Source organism: Bombina bombina, chromosome 10, assembly GCF_027579735.1.
Source record: "Bombina bombina isolate aBomBom1 chromosome 10, aBomBom1.pri, whole genome shotgun sequence".
Lineage (NCBI taxonomy): Eukaryota > Metazoa > Chordata > Amphibia > Anura > Bombinatoridae > Bombina > Bombina bombina.
Genome location: NC_069508.1, coordinates 23,059,647 through 23,080,414, shown reverse-complemented (window position 1 = coordinate 23,080,414; position 20,768 = coordinate 23,059,647). Strand labels below are relative to the sequence as shown.

Genomic DNA, 20,768 nt, shown 5'->3' with positions numbered 1-20,768 from the left:
CTATGGGGCCGATTTATGTAACATTATTACACAGCTCTACACTAGGGGGCCGATTTATGTAACATTATTACACAGCTCTACACTAGGGGGCCGATTTATGTAACATTATTACACAGCTCTACACTATGGGGCTGATTTATGTAACATTATTACACAGCTCTACACGATGGGGCAGATTTATGTAACATTATTACACAACGATACACTATGGGGCTGATTAATGTAACATTATTACACAGCTCTACACTAGGGGGCTGATTTATGTAACATTATTACACAGCTCTACACTAGGGGGCCGATTTATGTAACATTATTACACAGCTTTACACTATGGGGCCGATTTATGTAACATTATTACACAGCTCTATACTATGGGGCCGATTTATGTAACATTATTACACAGCTCTACACTATGGGGCTGATTTATGTAACATTATTACACAGCTCTACACTATGGGGCTGATTTATGTAACATTATTACACAGCTCTACACTATGGGGCTGATTTATGTAACATTATTACACAGCTCTACACTATGGGGCCGATTTATGTAACATTATTACACAGCTCTACACTATGGGGCTGATTTATGTAACATTATTACACAGCTCTACACTATGGGGCCGATTTATGTAACATTGTTACACAGCTCTACACTATGGGGCCGATTTATGTAACATTGTTACACAGCTCTACACTATGGGGCAGATTTATGTAACATTATTACACAGCTCTACACTATAGGGCCGATTTATGTAACATTATTACACAGCTCTACACTATAGGGCCGATTTATGTAACATTATCACACAGCTCTACACTATAGGGCCGATTTATGTAACATTATTACACAGCTCTACACTATAGGGCCGATTTATGTAACATTATTACACAGCTCTACACTATGGGGCCGATTTATGTAACATTATTACACAGCTCTACACTATGGGGCTGATTTATGTAACATTATCACACAGCTCTACACTAGGGGGCCGATTTATGTAACATTATTACACAGCTCTACACTATAGGGCCGATTTATGTAACATTATTACACAGCTCTACACTATGGGGCCGATTTATGTAACATTATTACACAGCTCTACACTAGGGGGCCGATTTATGTAACATTATTACACAGCTCTACACTATGGGGCCGATTTATGTAACATTATTACACAGCTCTACACTATAGGGCTGATTTATGTAACATTATTACACAGCTCCACACTATGGGGCAGATTTATGTAACATTATTACACAGCTCTACACTATGGGGCTGATTTATGTAACATTATTACACAGCTCTACACTATGGGGCTGATTTATGTAACATTATTACACAGCTCTACACTATGGGGCCGATTTATGTAACATTATTACACAGCTCTACACTATGGGGCCGATTTATGTAACATTATTACACAGCTCTACACTATGGGGCCGATTTATGTAACATTATTACACAGCTCTACACTATAGGGCCGATTTATGTAACATTATTACACAGCTCTACACTATAGGGCCGATTTATGTAACATTATTACACAGCTCTACACTATGGGGCCGATTTATGTAACATTATTACACAGCTCTACACTATGGGGCTGATTTATGTAACATTATCACACAGCTCTACACTAGGGGGCCGATTTATGTAACATTATTACACAGCTCTACACTATAGGGCCGATTTATGTAACATTATTACACAGCTCTACACTATGGGGCCGATTTATGTAACATTATTACACAGCTCTACACTAGGGGGCCGATTTATGTAACATTATTACACAGCTCTACACTAGGGGGCCGATTTATGTAACATTATTACACAGCTCTACACTAGGGGGCCGATTTATGTAACATTATTACACAGCTCTACACTAGGGGGCCGATTTATGTAACATTATTACACAGCTCTACACTATGGGGCCGATTTATGTAACATTATTACACAGCTCTACACTATAGGGCTGATTTATGTAACATTATTACACAGCTCCACACTATGGGGCAGATTTATGTAACATTATTACACAGCTCCACACTATGGGGCAGATTTATGTAACATTATTACACAGCTCTACACTATGGGGCAGATTTATGTAACATTATTACACAGCTCTACACTATGGGGCAGATTTATGTAACATTATTACACAGCTCTACACTATGGGGCAGATTTATGTAACATTATTACACAGCTCTACACTATAAGGGTGATTTATGTAACATTATTACACAGCTCTACACTAGGGGGCCGATTTATGTAACATTATTACACAGCTCTACACTATGGGGCCGATTTATGTAACATTATTACACAGCTCTACACTATGGGGCCGATTTATGTAACATTATTACACAGCTCTACACTATGGGGCTGATTTATGTAACATTATTACACAGCTCTACACTAGGGGGCCGATTTATGTAACATTATTACACAGCTCTACACTAGGGGGCCGATTTATGTAACATTATTACACAGCTCTACACTATGGGGTTGATTTATGTAACATTATTACACAGCTACACACTATTGGGCCGATTTATGTAACATTATTACACAGCTCTACACTATTGGGCCGATTTATGTAACATTATTACACAGCTCTACACTATTGGGCCGATTTATGTAACATTATTACACAGCTCTACACTATTGGGCCGATTTATGTAACATTATTACACAGCTCTACACTATAGGGCTGATTTATGTAACATTATTACACAGCTCTACACTATGGGGCTGATTTATGTAACATTATTACACAGCTCTACACTATTGGGCCGATTTATGTAACATTATTACACAGCTCTACACTATGGGGCCGATTTATGTAACATTATTACACAGCTCTACACTATAGGGCTGATTTATGTAACATTATTACACAGCTCTACACTATAGGGCTGATTTATGTAACATTATTACACAGCTCTACACTATGGGGCTGATTTATGTAACATTATTACACAGCTCTACGCTATGGGGCAGATTTATGTAACATTATTACACAGCTCTACACTAGGGGGCCGATTTATGTAACATTATTACACAGCTCTACACTATGGGGCTGATTTATGTAACATTATTACACAGCTCTACACTATGGGGCCGATTTATGTAACATTATTACACAGCTCTACACTATGGGGCTGATTTATGTAACATTATTACACAGCTCTACACTATAGGGCCGATTTATGTAACATTATTACACAGCTCTACACTATGGGGCCGATTTATGTAACATTATTACACAGCTCTACACTATAGGGCCGATTTATGTAACATTATTACACAGCTCTACACTAGGGGGCTGATTTATGTAACATTGTACATATTTATGTACATATGTATTTCTAAGGTATTACTGCACAATTCTACACTATTATTACACCGTTTGTTACTATTAGTATTCACTATTACACTCTTACTAATAATAAAATATTATTAAATAATAAAAACTTTAATTTTGTAAGCAACATTTATTTGCATTATTATGTAGATCAAGAACACACCACTTGAGGAGCCTCTTGAGAATGTTTACCTTACCCTTTTCTGCTGTGACCAATTTGGTGACAGATATAAGAGATATTCTAAAAAATATCAATCAATCACTGTGCATCATGTGGGAGGGGCAAGGTTCTGGATTAAGCACAATTAATTCAAGCTTTTTAGGGGCAGTAAAAAAAATAAATATATAATATTCAGATTTAAATTACCGAAAAAGCAAACTAAACAATGAAAATTAATTGCAAAGTCTTTTTTCCCTAAGCCTAAAATTTTGATTTTAATGTCCCTTTAACTAATGATATCAAAATGACCTCTGGTGATAGCTGGCTTTTTAAATTATTATGATATCAAGTTTGTTTGGCTTCATAACTTATTTTATTTATATATGTATCTATTCTGCATTCTTTTTTGTTTTTGTTGTTTACTGGCAAAACAAGACAATGTTCTATATTGCAGTTTGATGTATCACCACAAGATGTCAGTGTGATCTGTTCCTGATGTACAGTATATAATATATATATATATATATATATATATATATATATATATATATATATATATATATATATATAGCATCCTCCCAACACATTTACATCACACATGGGAGAGTTCAGTCTCTGTAACTGACTCATGGCTAAGGTTTCCAGCTGTTTGCCACAAAAATTCCAGATTGTGACCAGGACACAAAGGTAAATTAAGTCTCACAAATGACCCTCCCCAAAGCCGTTCCTACACCAGAACTATCCTAAGCCCAGTCATATTTAGTCTTCACAAATTAACATGATTTTACACAGCTAGAAGTACACATAAATCAGTGAATCTTATTTCCATTACTGACAAACACAGGGAAGATGCTGAACAGTTAAATGACCCCTTGGCTGACAGTAACACACACAGCAGTGATTATTCTCCCATTTACACCTGCACATGCATCATTGATGCTTCAAACCTTTACATATATGCCAAGTGAAAGATAAAAGTGACATGAGCACTGACAGATTTTTTTCTGGTGCCATATAATATTTGTAGGAAGATTATAAAAAAAGGTGTCCAGTATATTTGTAGAGACTTTACTGGTCAGTGGAAATACTGGACTGTATTGTTCAATACTGTGTGCGTATGTGTGTTTATGTGCGTATGCATGTGTTTATATACGTTTGTATATGTGTGAGCAGGTGTATTTGTGTGTTATGTGTGTGTGTATGTGTGTCCATGTGTGTCTTTGTGTATATGTGTGTGCATGTGCATTTGTATGTTCATCTATGTGTGTATGCATGAGCGCATGTGTCTAGCATATATTTGTATATGTGTGTATGTGTGTGCATGTGTGTATACATATGTTTGTATACATGTGTATTTGTATGTTATTTTGTGTGTGTTTGTCAGTGTGTCCATGTGTTTGTTTGTGTATGTGTGTGTATGTATATGTGTGTGTTTGTGTATGTGTGTATATGTGTGTGTGTGTATTTGTGTGTGTGTATGTGTGTATTTGTGTGCATGTTTGTGTGTGTTTGTGTATTTTGTGTGTGTTTGTGTATGTGTGTATATGTGTGTGTTTGTGTATGTGTGTGTTTGTGTATGTGTGTGTTTATGTATGTGTGTATATGTTTGTGTATGTGTGTGTTTGTGTATGTGTGTATATGTTTGTGTGTGTAAATGTGTGTGTTTGTGTATGTGTGTGTATGTGTTTGTGTATGTGTGTATATCTTTGTGTCTGTAAATGTGTGTGTTTGTGTATGTGTGTGTGTGTTTATGTATGTGTGTATATGTTTGTGTGTGTAAATGTGTGTGTTTGTATATGTTTGTGTATGTGTGTGTTTGTGTATGTGTGTGTGTGTGTTTATGTATGTGTGTATATGTTTGTGTGTGTAAATGTGTGTGTTTGTATATGTTTGTGTATGTGTGTGTTTGTGTATGTGTGTGTTTATGTATGTGTGTATTTGTGTGTATATGTGTGTGTTTGTGTATGTGTATGTATGTGTGTATATGTTTGTGTATGTGTGTGTTTATGTATGTGTGTATTTGTGTGTATATGTGTGTGTTTGTGTATGTGTATGTATGTGTGTATATGTTTGTGTATGTGTGTGTTTATGTATGTGTGTATTTGTGTGTATGTGTGTGTTTGTGTATGTGTGTATATGTGTGTGTTTGTGTATGTGTGTGTATGTGTGTGTTTGTGTATGTGTGTGTATGTGTGTGTTTATGTATGTGTGTATTTGTGTGTATGTGTGTGTTTGTGTATGTGTGTATATGTGTGTGTTTGTGTATGTGTGTATATGTGTGTGTTTGTATGTGTGTGTTTGTGTATGTGTGTATATGTGTGTGTTTGTGTATGTGTGTGTATGTGTGTGTTTATGTATGTGTGTATTTGTGTGTATGTGTGTGTTTGTGTATGTGTGTATATGTGTGTGTTTGTGTATGTGTGTATATGTGTGTGTTTGTGTATATATGTGTGTGTTTGTATGTGTGTGTTTGTGTATGTGTGTATATGTGTGTGTTTGTGTATGTGTGTGTATGTGTGTGTTTGTGTATGTGTGTATATGTGTGTGTTTGTATGTGTGTGTTTGTGTATGTGTGTATATGTGTGTGTTTGTGTATGTGTGTGTTTATGTATGTGTGTATATGTGTGTGTGCATGTTTATGTGTGTATATGTGTGTGTGCATGTTTATGTGTGTATATGTTTGTGTGCATGTTTATGTGTGTGTGCATGTTTATGTGTGTGTGCATGTGTATGTGTGTGTGCATGTTTATGTGTGTGTGCATGTGTATGTGTGTGTGCATGTGTATGTGTGTGTGCGCATGTGTATGTGCATGTGTATGTGTGTGTGCATGTGTATGTGTATGTGCATGTGTATGTGTATGTGCATGTGTATGTGTGTGTGCATGTTTATGTGTGTGTGCATGTGTATGTGTATGTGCATGTGTATGTGTGTGTGCATGTTTATGTGTGTGTGCATGTGTATGTGTGTGTGCATGTGTATGTGTGTGTGCATGTGTATGTGTGTGTGCATGTGTATGTAAATGTGTGTGTATAAGGGTGGATAAAAATAAATTATTTTTTATTTAAATGGATATGAAACCCAAAATGTTTCTTTCATGATTCAGATAGAACATGCAATTTTAAACAACTTTGTAATTTACTTCAATTATAAATCTTTCTTCGTACTCTTTGTATCTTTTGTTGAAATGTAGGGACGTAAGCTTAGGAGCCGGACCATTTCTGGAGCACTATTTTGCAGCAGTTTTACAAGAACGTTATCCATTTGCAAGAGCACTAGATGGCAGCACTATTTCCTGCCATGTAGTGCTACAGATGCCTACCTAGGTATCTCTTCAACACAGATCTTTTTTAAATGATTTGTTCTGTCTGAGTCAATTTCAGATTTTCAGATGTGATATAAGTGAGAGATGATTCCTACATACCCGACAGCCTGCAGGAGAACGCAAATACAATGATGTCATCAAACGTCCACGTAAAATCATCATGAGGCGGATAGAACTGCAGATCTGCGGACGCTTCTTTCCTGAGATCGATGAGCATTGTTGAGTGAACCATTGGAACCGGGAAACAGCCAAGTCTCTTCCACTCTCGTATGAGAACATAATCAGGGGTCCTTTTATAGTAACCCTGCAAGGAAGATGTATTGCTTTTAGAGCTTGTTCAGTTGTGGCTGTGGTGGGCGCAAATACTGAAAACTATCGCCTAGTTACAAGTAAAGCGCTAATAATAGCACAGGGAGCGCTATCAATATCTCAGGACTATGATTAGAGCGCAATCTAGTATTACAAGTCCATGGTAAAACTGAATAACCAGAGAATGTTTAGCACAGCCGCCGTCCCTTTAAGTGTGCCCTATACTTTCAATGAATATAGCGGCCGCGCTAAACATTGCTCATTTTACAAGTTGAAAGTTATGTGCGCTCGAACACAACACATAACAGCGCTAGAAAATTTAAAGTGACTTGAGACCAGAAGTAAAGTGTGCTAGAATAAAAGTATCACAAAAAAACCCCACGTAAAACATATTTATAAAGTATTACATATACACGTTCAATATAACATATATGTTTATCATTGAAATGTCTAAAATGTATTTAAAAGAGATGTGTTATATCGCAAAGTGTTTTACAGTGAAGGACTCAAATCTGTATGTATATATGTGTGAATATATGTGTATATATTGGTATCTGTGTGAATATATGTGTATTTATGTGTATATATTGGTATCTGTGTGAATATATGTGTATTTATGTGTATATATATTGGTATCTGTGTGAATATATGTGTATTTATGTGTATATATTGGTATCTGTGTGAATATATGTGTATTTATGTGTATATATTGGTATCTGTGTGAATATATGTGTATTTATGTGTATATATTGGTATCTGTGTGAATATATGTGTATTTATGTGTATATATTGGTATCTGTGTGAATATATGTGTATTTATGTGTATATATTGGTATCTGTGTGAATATATGTGTATTTATGTGTATATATTGGTATCTGTGTGAATATATGTGTATATATTGGTATCTGTGTATGCATATATGTGTGGATATATGTGTATTTATGTGTATATATTGGTATCTGTGTGAATATATGTGTATATATTGGTATCTGTATATGTGTATATATTGGTATCTGTATATGTGTATATATATATATATATATATATATATATGTATATATATATATATGTGTGTGTGTGTGTGTGTGAATATATGTGTATATATTGGTATTTGTGTGAATATATATGTATATATTGGTATCTGTGTATGCATATATGTGTGGATATATGTGAATATATGTGTATATATTCACATATATATCTATTTAGATGGATAGATGGTGTATAGCTGGATAGACGGTGTATAGATGGATAGATAGTGTATAGATGGATAGATAATGTATAGATGGATAGATAATGTATAGATGGATAGATAATGTATAGATGGATAGATAGTGTATAGATGGATAGATAGTGTATAGATGGATAGATAGTGTATAGATGGATAGACTGTGTATAGATGGATAGATAGTGTATAGATGGATATACGGTGTATAGATGGATAGATGGTGTATAGATGGATAGATGGTGTACAGCTGGATAGATGGTGTATAGATGGTGTATAGATGGATAGATGGTGTATAGATGGATAGATGGTGTACAGCTGGATAGACGGTGTATAGATGGATAGATGGTGTATAGATGGATAGATGGTGTATAGATGGATAGATGGTGTACAGCTGGATAGACGGTGTATAGATGGATAGATGGTGTATAGATGGATAGATAGTGTATAGGTGGATAGATGGTGTATAGATAATGTATAGATTGATAGACGGTGTATGGATGGATAGATGGTGTATAGATGAGGTATAGATGGTGTATAGATGGATAGATGGTATATAGCTGGATAGACGGTGTATAGATGGATAGATGATGTATAGATGGATAGATGGTGTATAGATGGATAGACGGTGTATAGATGGATAGACTGTGTATAGATGGATAGACAGTGTATAGATGATGTATAGATGGTGTATAGATGGATAGATGGTGTATAGATGGATAGATGATGTATAGATGTATAGACGGTGTATAGATGATGTATAGATGGTGTATAGATGGATAGATGGTGTATAGATGGATAGATGATGTATAGATGTATAGACGGTGTATAGATGATGTATAGATGATGTATAGATGGTTTATAGATGGATAGACGGTGTATAGATGGATAGATAATGTATAGATGGATAGATAATGTATAGATGGATAGATAATGTATAGATGGATAGATAGTGTATAGATGGATAGACGGTGTATAGATGGATAGTGTATAGATGGATAGACGGTGTATAGATGGATAGATAGTGTATAGATGGATAGATAGTGTATAGATGGATAGATAGTGTATAGATGGATAGATAGTGTATAGATGGATAGATAGTGTATAGATGGATAGATAGCCTTTTAAACAAAGTGAATATGTATTTTTAAATAAAAAAAATACTTTAAATACCTTTGTTCTTCGCTTAGAAGAAAATTTAAAAGTGACGTTTCGGGAAAATAACTGCAAAGTAGCTGTCTTTGGAAGGCCAGAGAGTGTCTGCCTTGTATAGATGAATAGATGGTGTATAGATGGTGTATAGATGGATAGATGGTGGATAGATGGTGTATAGATGGATAGATGGTGTATAGATGGATAGATGGTGGATAGATGGATAGATGGTGTATAGATGGATAGATGGTGTATAGATGGATAGATGGTGTATAGATGGATAGATGGTGTATAGATGGATAGATGGTGGATAGATGGATAGATGGTGTATAGATGGATAGATGGTGGATAGATGGTGTATAGATGGATAGATGGTGTATAGATGGTGTATAGATGGATAGATGGTGTATAGATGGTGTATAGATGGTGTATAGATGGATAGATGGTGGATAGATGGTGTATAGATGGATAGATGGTGGATAGATGGTGTATAGATGGATAGATGGTGTATAGATGGATAGATGGTGGATAGATGGTGTATAGATGGATAGATGGTGTATAGATGGTGTATAGATGGTGTATAGATGGATAGATGGTGTATAGATGGATAGATGGTGTATAGATGGTGTATAGATGGTGTATAGATGGTGTATAGATGGTGTATAGATGGATAGATGGTGTATAGATGGATAGATGGTGTATAGATGGTGTATAGATGGATAGATGGTGTATAGATGGATAGATGGTGTATAGATGGTGTATAGATGGTGTATAGATGGATAGATGGTGTATAGATGGATAGATGGTGTATAGATGGTGTATAGATGGATAGATGGTGTATCGATGGATAGATGGTGTATAGATGGTGTATAGATGGATAGATCAGTGTTTTTCAACCAGTGTGCCGTGAGAGATCCTCAGGTGTGCCACGGCAGACTGACAACAGTGTGACATATTTTTTAAACTTTGCTTGTTTTTAACTCCCAGTGCAGGGGTAGTTTGTAGGAGGCATGGCATAACAGCACAATACATACAGTATGTGTGTGTTTGTGTGTATGTGTGTATATATATGCTGTATTAAGCTACAATGTGTGATTTTTTTAAAATTTTGGGATGGTGGTGTGCCACAGGATTTTTTAATGTAAAAAAGTGTGCCACGGCAAAAAAAAGGTTAAAAATCACTGGGATAGATGGTGTATAGATGGTGTATAGATGATAGATGGTGTATAGATGATAGATGGTGTATAGATGGATAGACAGTGTATAGATGGATAGACAGTGTATAGATGGATAGACAGTGTATAGATGGATAGACGGTGTATAGATTTGTGAATAGATGGATAGATGGTGTATAGATGGATAGACGGTGTATAGATGGATAGACGGTGTATAGATGGATAGACGGTGTATAGCTGGATAGACGGTGTATAGATGGATAGACGGTGTATAGATGGATAGATAGTGTATAGATATATAGATAGTGTATAGATGGTGTATAGATGGATAGACTGAGTATAGATGGATAGACTGAGTATAGATGGTGTATAGATGGATAGATGGTGTATAGATGGATAGATGGTGTATAGATGGATAGATGATGTATAGATGGATAGATGGTGTATAGATGGATAGACGGTGAATAGATGGTGTATAGATGGATAGATGGTGTATAGATGGATATACGGTGTATAGATGGATAAATGATGAATAGATGGATAGACGGTGTATAGATGGATAGACGGTGTATAGATGGATAGACGGTGTATAGATGGATAGACGGTGTATAGATGGATAGACGGTGTATAGATGGATAGATAATGTATAGATGGATAGATAGTGTATAGATGGATAGATAGTGTATAGATGGATAGATGGTGTATAGATGGATAGATGGTGTATAGATGGATAGATGGTGTATAGATGGATAGATGGTGTATAGATGGATAGTGTATAGATGGATAGATGGTCTATAGATGGTGTATAGATAGATAGTATATAGATGGATAGATAGTGTATAGATGGATAGATAGTGTATAGATGGATAGATAGTGTATAGATGGATAGATAGTGTATAGATAGATAGTGTATAGATAGATAGTGTATAGATAGATAGTGTATAGATGGATAGATGGTGTATAGATGGATAGATAGTGTATAGATGGATAGATAGTGTATAGATGGATAGATAGTGTATAGATGGATAGATAGTGTATAGATGGATAGATAGTGTATAGATGGATAGATAGTGTATAGATAGATAGTGTATAGATAGATAGTGTATAGATAGATAGTGTATAGATAGATAGTGTATAGATAGATAGTGTATAGATAGATAGTGTATAGATAGATAGTGTATAGATAGATAGTGTATAGATAGATAGTGTATAGATGGATAGATGGTGTATAGATGGATAGATAGTGTATAGATGGATAGATAGTGTATAGATGGATAGATAGTGTATAGATGGATAGATAGTGTATAGATGGATAAATAGTGTATAGATGGATAGATAGTGTATAGATGGATAGACGGTGTATAGATGGATAGACGGTGTATAGATGGATAGATGGTGTATAGATGGATAGATGGTGTATAGATGGATAGATAGTGTATAGATGGATAGATAGTGTATAGATAGATAGTGTATAGATAGATAGTGTATAGATAGATAGTGTATAGATAGATAGTGTATAGATGGATAGATGGTGTATAGATGGATAGATAGTGTATAGATGGATAGATAGTGTATAGATGGATAGATAGTGTATAGATGGATAGATAGTGTATAGATGGATAGATAGTGTATAGATGGATAGATAGTGTATAGATAGATAGTGTATAGATAGATAGTGTATAGATAGATAGTGTATAGATAGATAGTGTATAGATAGATAGATGGTGTATAGATGGATAGATAGTGTATAGATGGATAGATAGTGTATAGATGGATAGATAGTGTATAGATGGATAGATAGTGTATAGATGGATAGATAGTGTATAGATAGTGTATAGATGGATAGATAGTGTATAGATAGATAGTGTATAGATAGATAGTGTATAGATAGATAGTGTATAGATAGATAGTGTATAGATAGATAGTGTATAGATGGATAGTGCATAGATGGATAGATAGTGTATAGATGGATAGATAGTGTATAGATGGATAAATAGTGTATAGATGGATAGATAGTGTATAGATGGATAGACGGTGTATAGATGGATAGATGGTGTATAGATGGATAGATAGTGTATAGATGGATAGTGTATAGATGGATAGATAGTGTATAGATGGATAGATAGTGTATAGATAGATAGTGTATAGATAGATAGTGTATAGATGGATAGATAGTGTATAGATGGATAGATAGTGTATAGATGGATAGATAGTGTATAGATGGATAGATAGTGTATAGATGGATAAATAGTGTATAGATGGATAGATAGTGTATAGATGGATAGACGGTGTATAGATGGATAGATGGTGTATAGATGGATAGACGGTGTATAGATGGATAGATGGTGTATAGATGGATAGATAGTGTATAGATGGATAGTGTATAGATGGATAGATAGTGTATAGATGGATAGATAGTGTATAGATAGATAGATAGTGTATAGATAGTGTATAGATAGATAGATAGTGTATAGATGGATAGTGTATAGATGGATAGATAGTGTATAGATAGATAGTGTATAGATGGATAGATAGTGTATAGATGGATAGTGTATAGATGGATAGATAGTGTATAGATGGATAGATAGTGTATAGATAGATAGATAGTGTATAGATGGATAGTGTATAGATGGATAGATAGTGTATAGATAGATAGTGTATAGATGGATAGATAGTGTATAGATAGATAGTGTATAGATGGTAGATAGTGTTATAGATGGATAGATAGTGTATAGATAGATAGATAGTGTATAGATGATAGGTGTATCGATGATAGATAGTGTATAGATAGATAGTGTATAGATGGATAGTAGTATATAGATAGATAGTGTATAGATGGATAGATAGTGTATAGATAGATAGTGTATAGATGGATAGATAGTGTATAGATGGAATAGTGTATAGATGGATAGATAGTGTATGATGGATAGTGTATAGATGGATAGATAGTGTATAGATAGATAGTGTATAGATGGTAGATAGTGTATAGATAGATAGTGTATACGATGGATGACTAGTGTATAGATGGATAGATAGTGTATAGATGGATAGATAGTGTATCAGATGAAAGATAGTGTATAGATAGATAGTGTATAGATGGATAGATAGTGTATAGATAGATAGGTGTATAGATGGATAGATAGTGTATAGATGGATAGAGGTGTATAGAGGATAGAAGGTGTATAGTTGATAGATAGTGTATAGAGGGATAGTGTATAGATGGATAGACTAGTGTATAGATAGATAGTGTATAGATGATAGATAGTGTATAGATAGGATAGATATAGATGTGTAGATGGATAGTGTATAGATGGATAGATAGTGTATAGATAGATAGTGTATAGATGGATAGATAGTGTATAGATGGATAGTGTATAGATGGATAGATAGTGTATAGATGGATAGATAGTGTATAGATGGATAGATAGTGTATAGATAGATAGTGTATAGATGGATAGATAGTGTATAGATGGATAGATAGTGTATAGATGGATAGATAAGTGTAAAGAGGATAGCTAGTGTATAGATGGATAGATAGTGTATAGATGGATAGTAGTGTATAGATAGATAGTGTAGATAGATGTGTATAGATAGATAGTGTATAGAAGGATAGATAGTGTATAGATGGATAGATAGTGTATAGATGATAGATAGTGTATAGATGGATAGATAGTGTATAGATGGATAGATAGTGTATAGATGGATAGGATAGTGTATAGATGGATAGATAGTGTATAGATGGATAGATAGTGTATAGATGGATAGTGTATGATGGATACGTGTATAGATGGATAGTGTATAGATGGATAGATAGTGTATAGATAGGATAGTGTATAGATGGATAGATAGTGTATAGATGGATAGATAGTGTATAGATGGATAGATAGTGTATAGATAGATAGTGTATATATGGATAGATAGTGTATAGATGGATAGATAGTGTATAGATGGATAGTGTATAGATGGATAGATAGTGTATAGATAGATAGATAGATAGTGTATAGATAGATAGATAGTGTATAGATAGATAGATAGATAGATAGTGTATAGATGGATAGATAGTGTATAGATGGATAGTGTATAGATGGATAGATAGTGTATAGATAGATAGTGTATAGATGGATAGATAGTGTATAGATAGATAGTGAATAGATAGATAGTGTATAGATGGATAGATAGTGTATAGATGGATAGATAGTGTATAGATGGATAGTGTATAGATGGATAGATAGTGTATAGATGGATAGTGTATAGATGGATAGTGTATAGATGGATAGATAGTGTATAGATGGATAGATAGTGTATAGATGGATAGTGTATAGATGGATAGTGTATAGATGGATAGATAGTGTATAGATGGATAGTGTATAGATGGATAGATAGTGTATAGATAGATAGTGTATAGATGGATAGATAGTGTATAGATGGATAGTGCATAGATGGATAGATAGTGTATAGATGGATAGATAGTGTATAGATGGATAGATAGTGTATAGATAGATAGTGTATAGATGGATAGATAGTGTATAGATGGATAGATAGTGTATAGATGGATAGATAGTGTATAGATGGATAGATAGTGTATAGATGGATAGATAGTGTATAGATGGATAGTGTATAGATAGATAGTGTATAGATAGATAGTGTATAGATAGATAGTGTATAGATAGATAGTGTATAGATGGATAGATAGTGTATAGATAGATAGTGTATAGATAGATAGTGTATAGATAGATAGTGTATAGATGGATAGATAGTGTATAGATAGATAGTGTATAGATAGATAGTGTATAGATAGATAGTGTATAGATAGATAGTGTATAGATAGATAGTGTATAGATAGATAGTGTATAGATGGATAGATAGTGTATAGATGGATAGATAGTGTATAGATAGATAGTGTATAGATAGATAGTGTATAGATAGATAGTGTATAGATAGATAGTGTATAGATGGATAGATAGTGTATAGATGGATAGATAGTGTATAGATGGATAGATAGTGTATAGATAGATAGTGTATAGATAGATAGTGTATAGATGGATAGATAGTGTATAGATGGATAGATAGTGTATAGATGGATAGTTATACATATTTTAAAACACATTTAAATTTAAATGTATTTAAAAATAAAAATAGCATTTTATTCTAAGTGAAGAACAAAGGTATTTAAAGTATTTCTTAATGCCACTTCAGCTGTAGAGCAGTTGACCTAGTGCACCATTGGGTTAGCGTGTGAGCAGAACCGGCTTTTGTAGCACGCCCCATAGAAGTCTATGAGGAAAGGGAGGTTTGCGCTATCCAACCTCCAGGAGTTAGTTCACCTGAGTCTTTGGCTTGTGTGCAAATTATTTACTTTCAATTTGTAACAGGAGCGTTATTGATTTAAAGGGACAGTCTAGTATAAATTAAACTTTCATTATTCAGATAGGACTTTTAATTTTAATTGACTTTCCAATTTACTTTTATCATCAAATTTGCTTTTTTCTCTTGGTATTCTTAGTTTAAACTAAACATAGGTAGGCACATATGCTAATTTCTAAGCCTTTGAGGGCCGCCTCTTATCACATGCTTTTTAAATCTCTCCAACACAAAGAGACAGAAAGTACACGTGGGCCATATAGATAACACTGTGTTCAGGCACAGGGGTTTATTTAAGATCTAGCACAAACCAATGCTAAATTTAAGACAATAGATAATAAACAGTCACAGTCATGTGATCAGGGGGCTGGAAGAAGGTTCCTAGATACAAGGTAATCACAGAGGTAAAAAGTACATTAATATAACTGTGTTGGTTGTGCATAACTGGGGAATGAGTAATAAAGGGATTATCTATCTTTTAAAACAATAACAATTCTATGGTAGACTGTCCCTTTAAGGGACAGGAAAGCCCAACATTTTCTTGTATGATTCAGATAGAACAGACAATTTTAAACAACTTTCAAATTTACTCCTATTATCAAATTGTCTTCATTCTCTTGTTATCCTTTGCTGAACAGCATTGCAATATGGGTAGCTAGCTGAACACATCTAGTTAGCCAATCACAAGAGACAAATGTGTGCAGGCACTAATCACCAGCTAGCTCCCACTACTGTAGGATATGTGCATATTCTTTTTCAACAAGGGATACCAAGAGAACAAAGCACATTCTAAAATAGAAGTTAATTTAAAAGTGTCTTAAAATCACATGCTCTATCTGAATCGTGCTAGTTTATTTTTGACTTTCCTATCCCTTTATGCTGATTTTCAGACTCCTGCCTAAGCCCCAAAGTATCAGATGTAGACTGAAGTTCCTGCGGCTCCTGGTTGTGTAATCTGTCTTTTCATGTGCAGGGAAGGGGGAGTGTCTGCTCTTCCTGCTTTTCCAGCCCCTTTAAATGGGTGTCCCAGGCTAACCTCATTAACAGTGCTAAACTGGGAGCTTCTAAGTAAGTGTTTAAAAATATTTTATACTGGATTTTTTAGATCAGTATTTATAGCAGTGTCTATTATATGCAGTAATATGAAACATGGTGTATACTGTGACTTTAAAAGGGACATAGAAAACAAGTGACTTGCGGCTGTATGTCACCTGCTCCCACACTGACAGATAGATAACAGGGACAAGAAGCTTACATAGAACTATGTGTTTAACCCTTCAAAAGAGTCAACAACAAGAGGCATATGTGTGTAGCCACCAATCACATGTAACTTCCGGTAGTGCATTGCTGCTCATGAGCCTACCTAGGTATGAACAATGTCCATTTGATAACAGAAGTAAATAGAAAAGCCTCTTAAACTGCTGATCTGTCTGAATCATGGAAGTTTAATTTTGACTTTGTTTCCTTTAAAACTGCACTCACATTAAAACAAGCCTTAAACCAAATAGGATATATACAAAAGGGAAATAAGATTCCCATAAAAATGATTACTTGCCTGAGGGGTCATACCGCACCAGAAATTAGAGTAAAGGGTCCGCGATTCCAGCATTGGGGCTACAATTGTCTTGTTTTCTTGAATAAGAAGATTCAGTGTCTGGGGATTGGTCAAAAAGTTGTCTGCATCTATAAACTAAAATAGAGAATACAGGAACATTATTCGATGGACCAGATGTACAGTAGTCACCTATACAGAAGTCACCTATACTGCTATACAGTATTCCCCTTTACACCTGCATACCGTAATCACCTATACTCCTATACAGTAGTCACCTATACACCTACAGAGCAGTCACCTATATGCCTACATACAGTAGTCACCTATACTACTATTCAGTAGCCACCTATACAGTAGTCACCTCTACACCTATACAGTAATCACCTATACTCCTATACAGAAGTCACCTATACTCCTATACAGTAGTCACCTATACTCTTATACAGTAGTCACCTATACACCTATACATCAGCCACCTATACTCCTATACAGTAGCCACCTATACTCCTATACAGTAGCCACCTATACTCCTATACAGAAGTCACCTATACTCCTATACAGTAGTCACCTATACTCCTATGCAGTAGTCACGTATACTCCTATACATCAGCCACCTATACACCTATACAGTAGTCACCTATACTGCTATACAGTAGTCACCTATACTCCTATACAGTAGTCACCTACACTCCTATACAGTAGTCAGCTGTAGACCTATACAGTAGTCACCTATACACTAACACAGTAGTCATCTATACACCTACACAGTAGTCACCTACACAGTAGTCACCTATACACCTACACAGTAGTCACCTATACAGTAGTCACCTATACACCTACACAGTAGTCACCTATACAGTAGTCATCTATACACCTATACAGTAGTCACCTATACACCTATACAGTAATCACCTATACAGTAGTGACCTATACACTTACACAGTAGTCACCTATACACCTACACAGTAGTCGCTTATACAGTAGTCACCCATACAGCAGTCACCAGTACAGCTACACATCAGTCGCTATTACACCTACACATCAGTCACCTATACACCTATGCAGTAGTCACCCATACACCTATACAGTAGTCACCTTTACACCTACATAGTAGTCAACCCATACACCTATACAGCAGTTACCTATAAAACCTTATACAGCAGTCACCTATAAAACCTTATACATCACCAAACACACATACAGTAATCACCTATACAGTAATAACCCGTACACCTATACAGTTGTCACCTATAAACATATACAGTAGTAATCTATACATCTATAGAGTAGTAACCTATACATTGATATATGTATCCTAATGTGCACAGTATCACCTGATACTCCACAAACTGCTCTCTTTGTTTTACCTATGACCTAAGTCTGTTCCTCTCCTATTCCCTATACTCCCCAAACTGCCCTATTTGTTCTACCTGTGACCTAAGTCTTTGCCTCTCCTCATCCCAATACTCCACAAATGACACACACATGGACGAAACTACAGGGGGTGCAGAGGTCGCAATTGCGACTGGGCCCCCAAGGGTGGGGACCCAGCTTCAAAACATTTTATTTATTTTTTTAATAAAAAAAAATGACCAGCCACTGTCTGCACTGATATCATGATGTTTCACTAGTGTCTCTGACTATAGGGGTTAGTCTTTCTGTTTTACCCATTGGTGTTTATGTGTGTGTGTATGTATGTATGCGACTGTGTGTGTGTGTGTCTATGTGCGTATGTATGTATGTGACTGTGTGTGTATTTATGCATGTATGTGTGTGTGTATGTGTGTATGTATGTATGTGTGTGTGTGTGTTTATGTGCGTATGTATGTATGTGACTGTGTGTGTATGCATGTATGTGTGTGTGTATGTGTGTATGTATGTATGTGACTGTGTGTATTTATGCATGAATGTATGTGTGTGTGTGTGTGTGTTTATGTGCGTATGTATGTATGTGACTGTGTGTGTATTTATGCATGTATGTGTGTATGTATGTATGTGACTGTGTGTGTATTTATGCATGTATGTGTGTGTGTATGTGCGTATGTATGTATGTGACTGTGTGTGTATTTATGCATGTATGTGTGTGTGTATGTGTGTATGTATGTATGTGACTGTGTGTGTATTTATGCATGTATGTATGTGTGTGTGTGTGTGTGTGTGTGTTTATGTGCGTATGTATGTATGTGACTGTGTGTTTATTTATGCATGTATGTGTGTGTGTATGTGTATATGTATGTATGTGACTGTGTGTGTATTTATGCATGCATGTATGTGTGTGTGTGTGTGTGTATGTATGTATGTATGTGACTGTGTGTTTATTTATGCATGTATGTGTGTGTGTGTGTGTGTGTGTGTGTATGTTTGTGGAACCAGCAAATTACAGACCTTGTTACTACAGCATGGGGGGATGGGGTACACAGTGTCACTAAACAGTACCATTATATATAGTAGCGGAGGGCTGGACCATGTCACAGACTACTGTGGTCACTTTATAAAGTACTGGGGCGGGTAGGGTCAGGCCAGCCATCTCACCGGCAGATAACAGACTGTGTCACTGACTCACTATATACAGTACTGGTGGGTTAAACAGTGTCACTATATACAGTAATAGGGGGTCAGATCATCTCACAGATTGGGCACAGGGTACCTTCTTTTGTAGACGTAATTTGATTCAATTTTTTTTCTGTGTCAAATCAATGTTAAAAAAAAAGATATGTATCAAATTCACTTTTTTGGGGGGAGGTGGGGGGCCCCTTCTTAGATTCTTGCACCTGGGCCCTGTGGTTTCTAGTTACGCCTCTGGACACACATGGTTCTACCTATGATCTAAGGTCATAGGTAGAAAAAAGAGGGCACTTTGGAGAGTATCAGGTGATGAGGAGAGGAACAGACTAAGTCTGTCCCTCTCCTCAATCCCGGATACTCCACAAACTGCCCTCTTTATTCTACCTATGACCTAAGTCTTTTCCTTTCATTATCCCCTGATACTCCCCAAACGACACACATGGTTCTACCTATGGCCCAAGTCTGTCCCTCTCCTCATCCCCTGATATTCCCAAAGTGCCCTCTATGTTCTACCTATGCCCCAAATCTGTCTCTCTCCTCATCCCCTAATAGTACCCATTCTGCCCTCTTTGTT

General features: G+C 35.5%; 1 protein-coding gene across 2 annotated transcripts in view; it reads right to left on the bottom strand.

Annotated features, from left to right (window-relative positions):
• The window catches only part of COLGALT2 (collagen beta(1-O)galactosyltransferase 2), a 137,954-nt gene that overhangs the window by 47,284 nt on the left and 69,902 nt on the right, over positions 1-20,768 (bottom strand). For both annotated transcript variants that reach the window (XM_053693855.1, XM_053693856.1), the window contains exons 4-5: positions 17,630-17,764; positions 6,951-7,155 (exon numbers count right to left, since the gene is read on the bottom strand). In XM_053693855.1, coding sequence (XP_053549830.1) covers positions 6,951-7,155; positions 17,630-17,764 — 340 coding nt within the window. The remainder of the gene's footprint in view (positions 1-6,950; positions 7,156-17,629; positions 17,765-20,768) is intronic.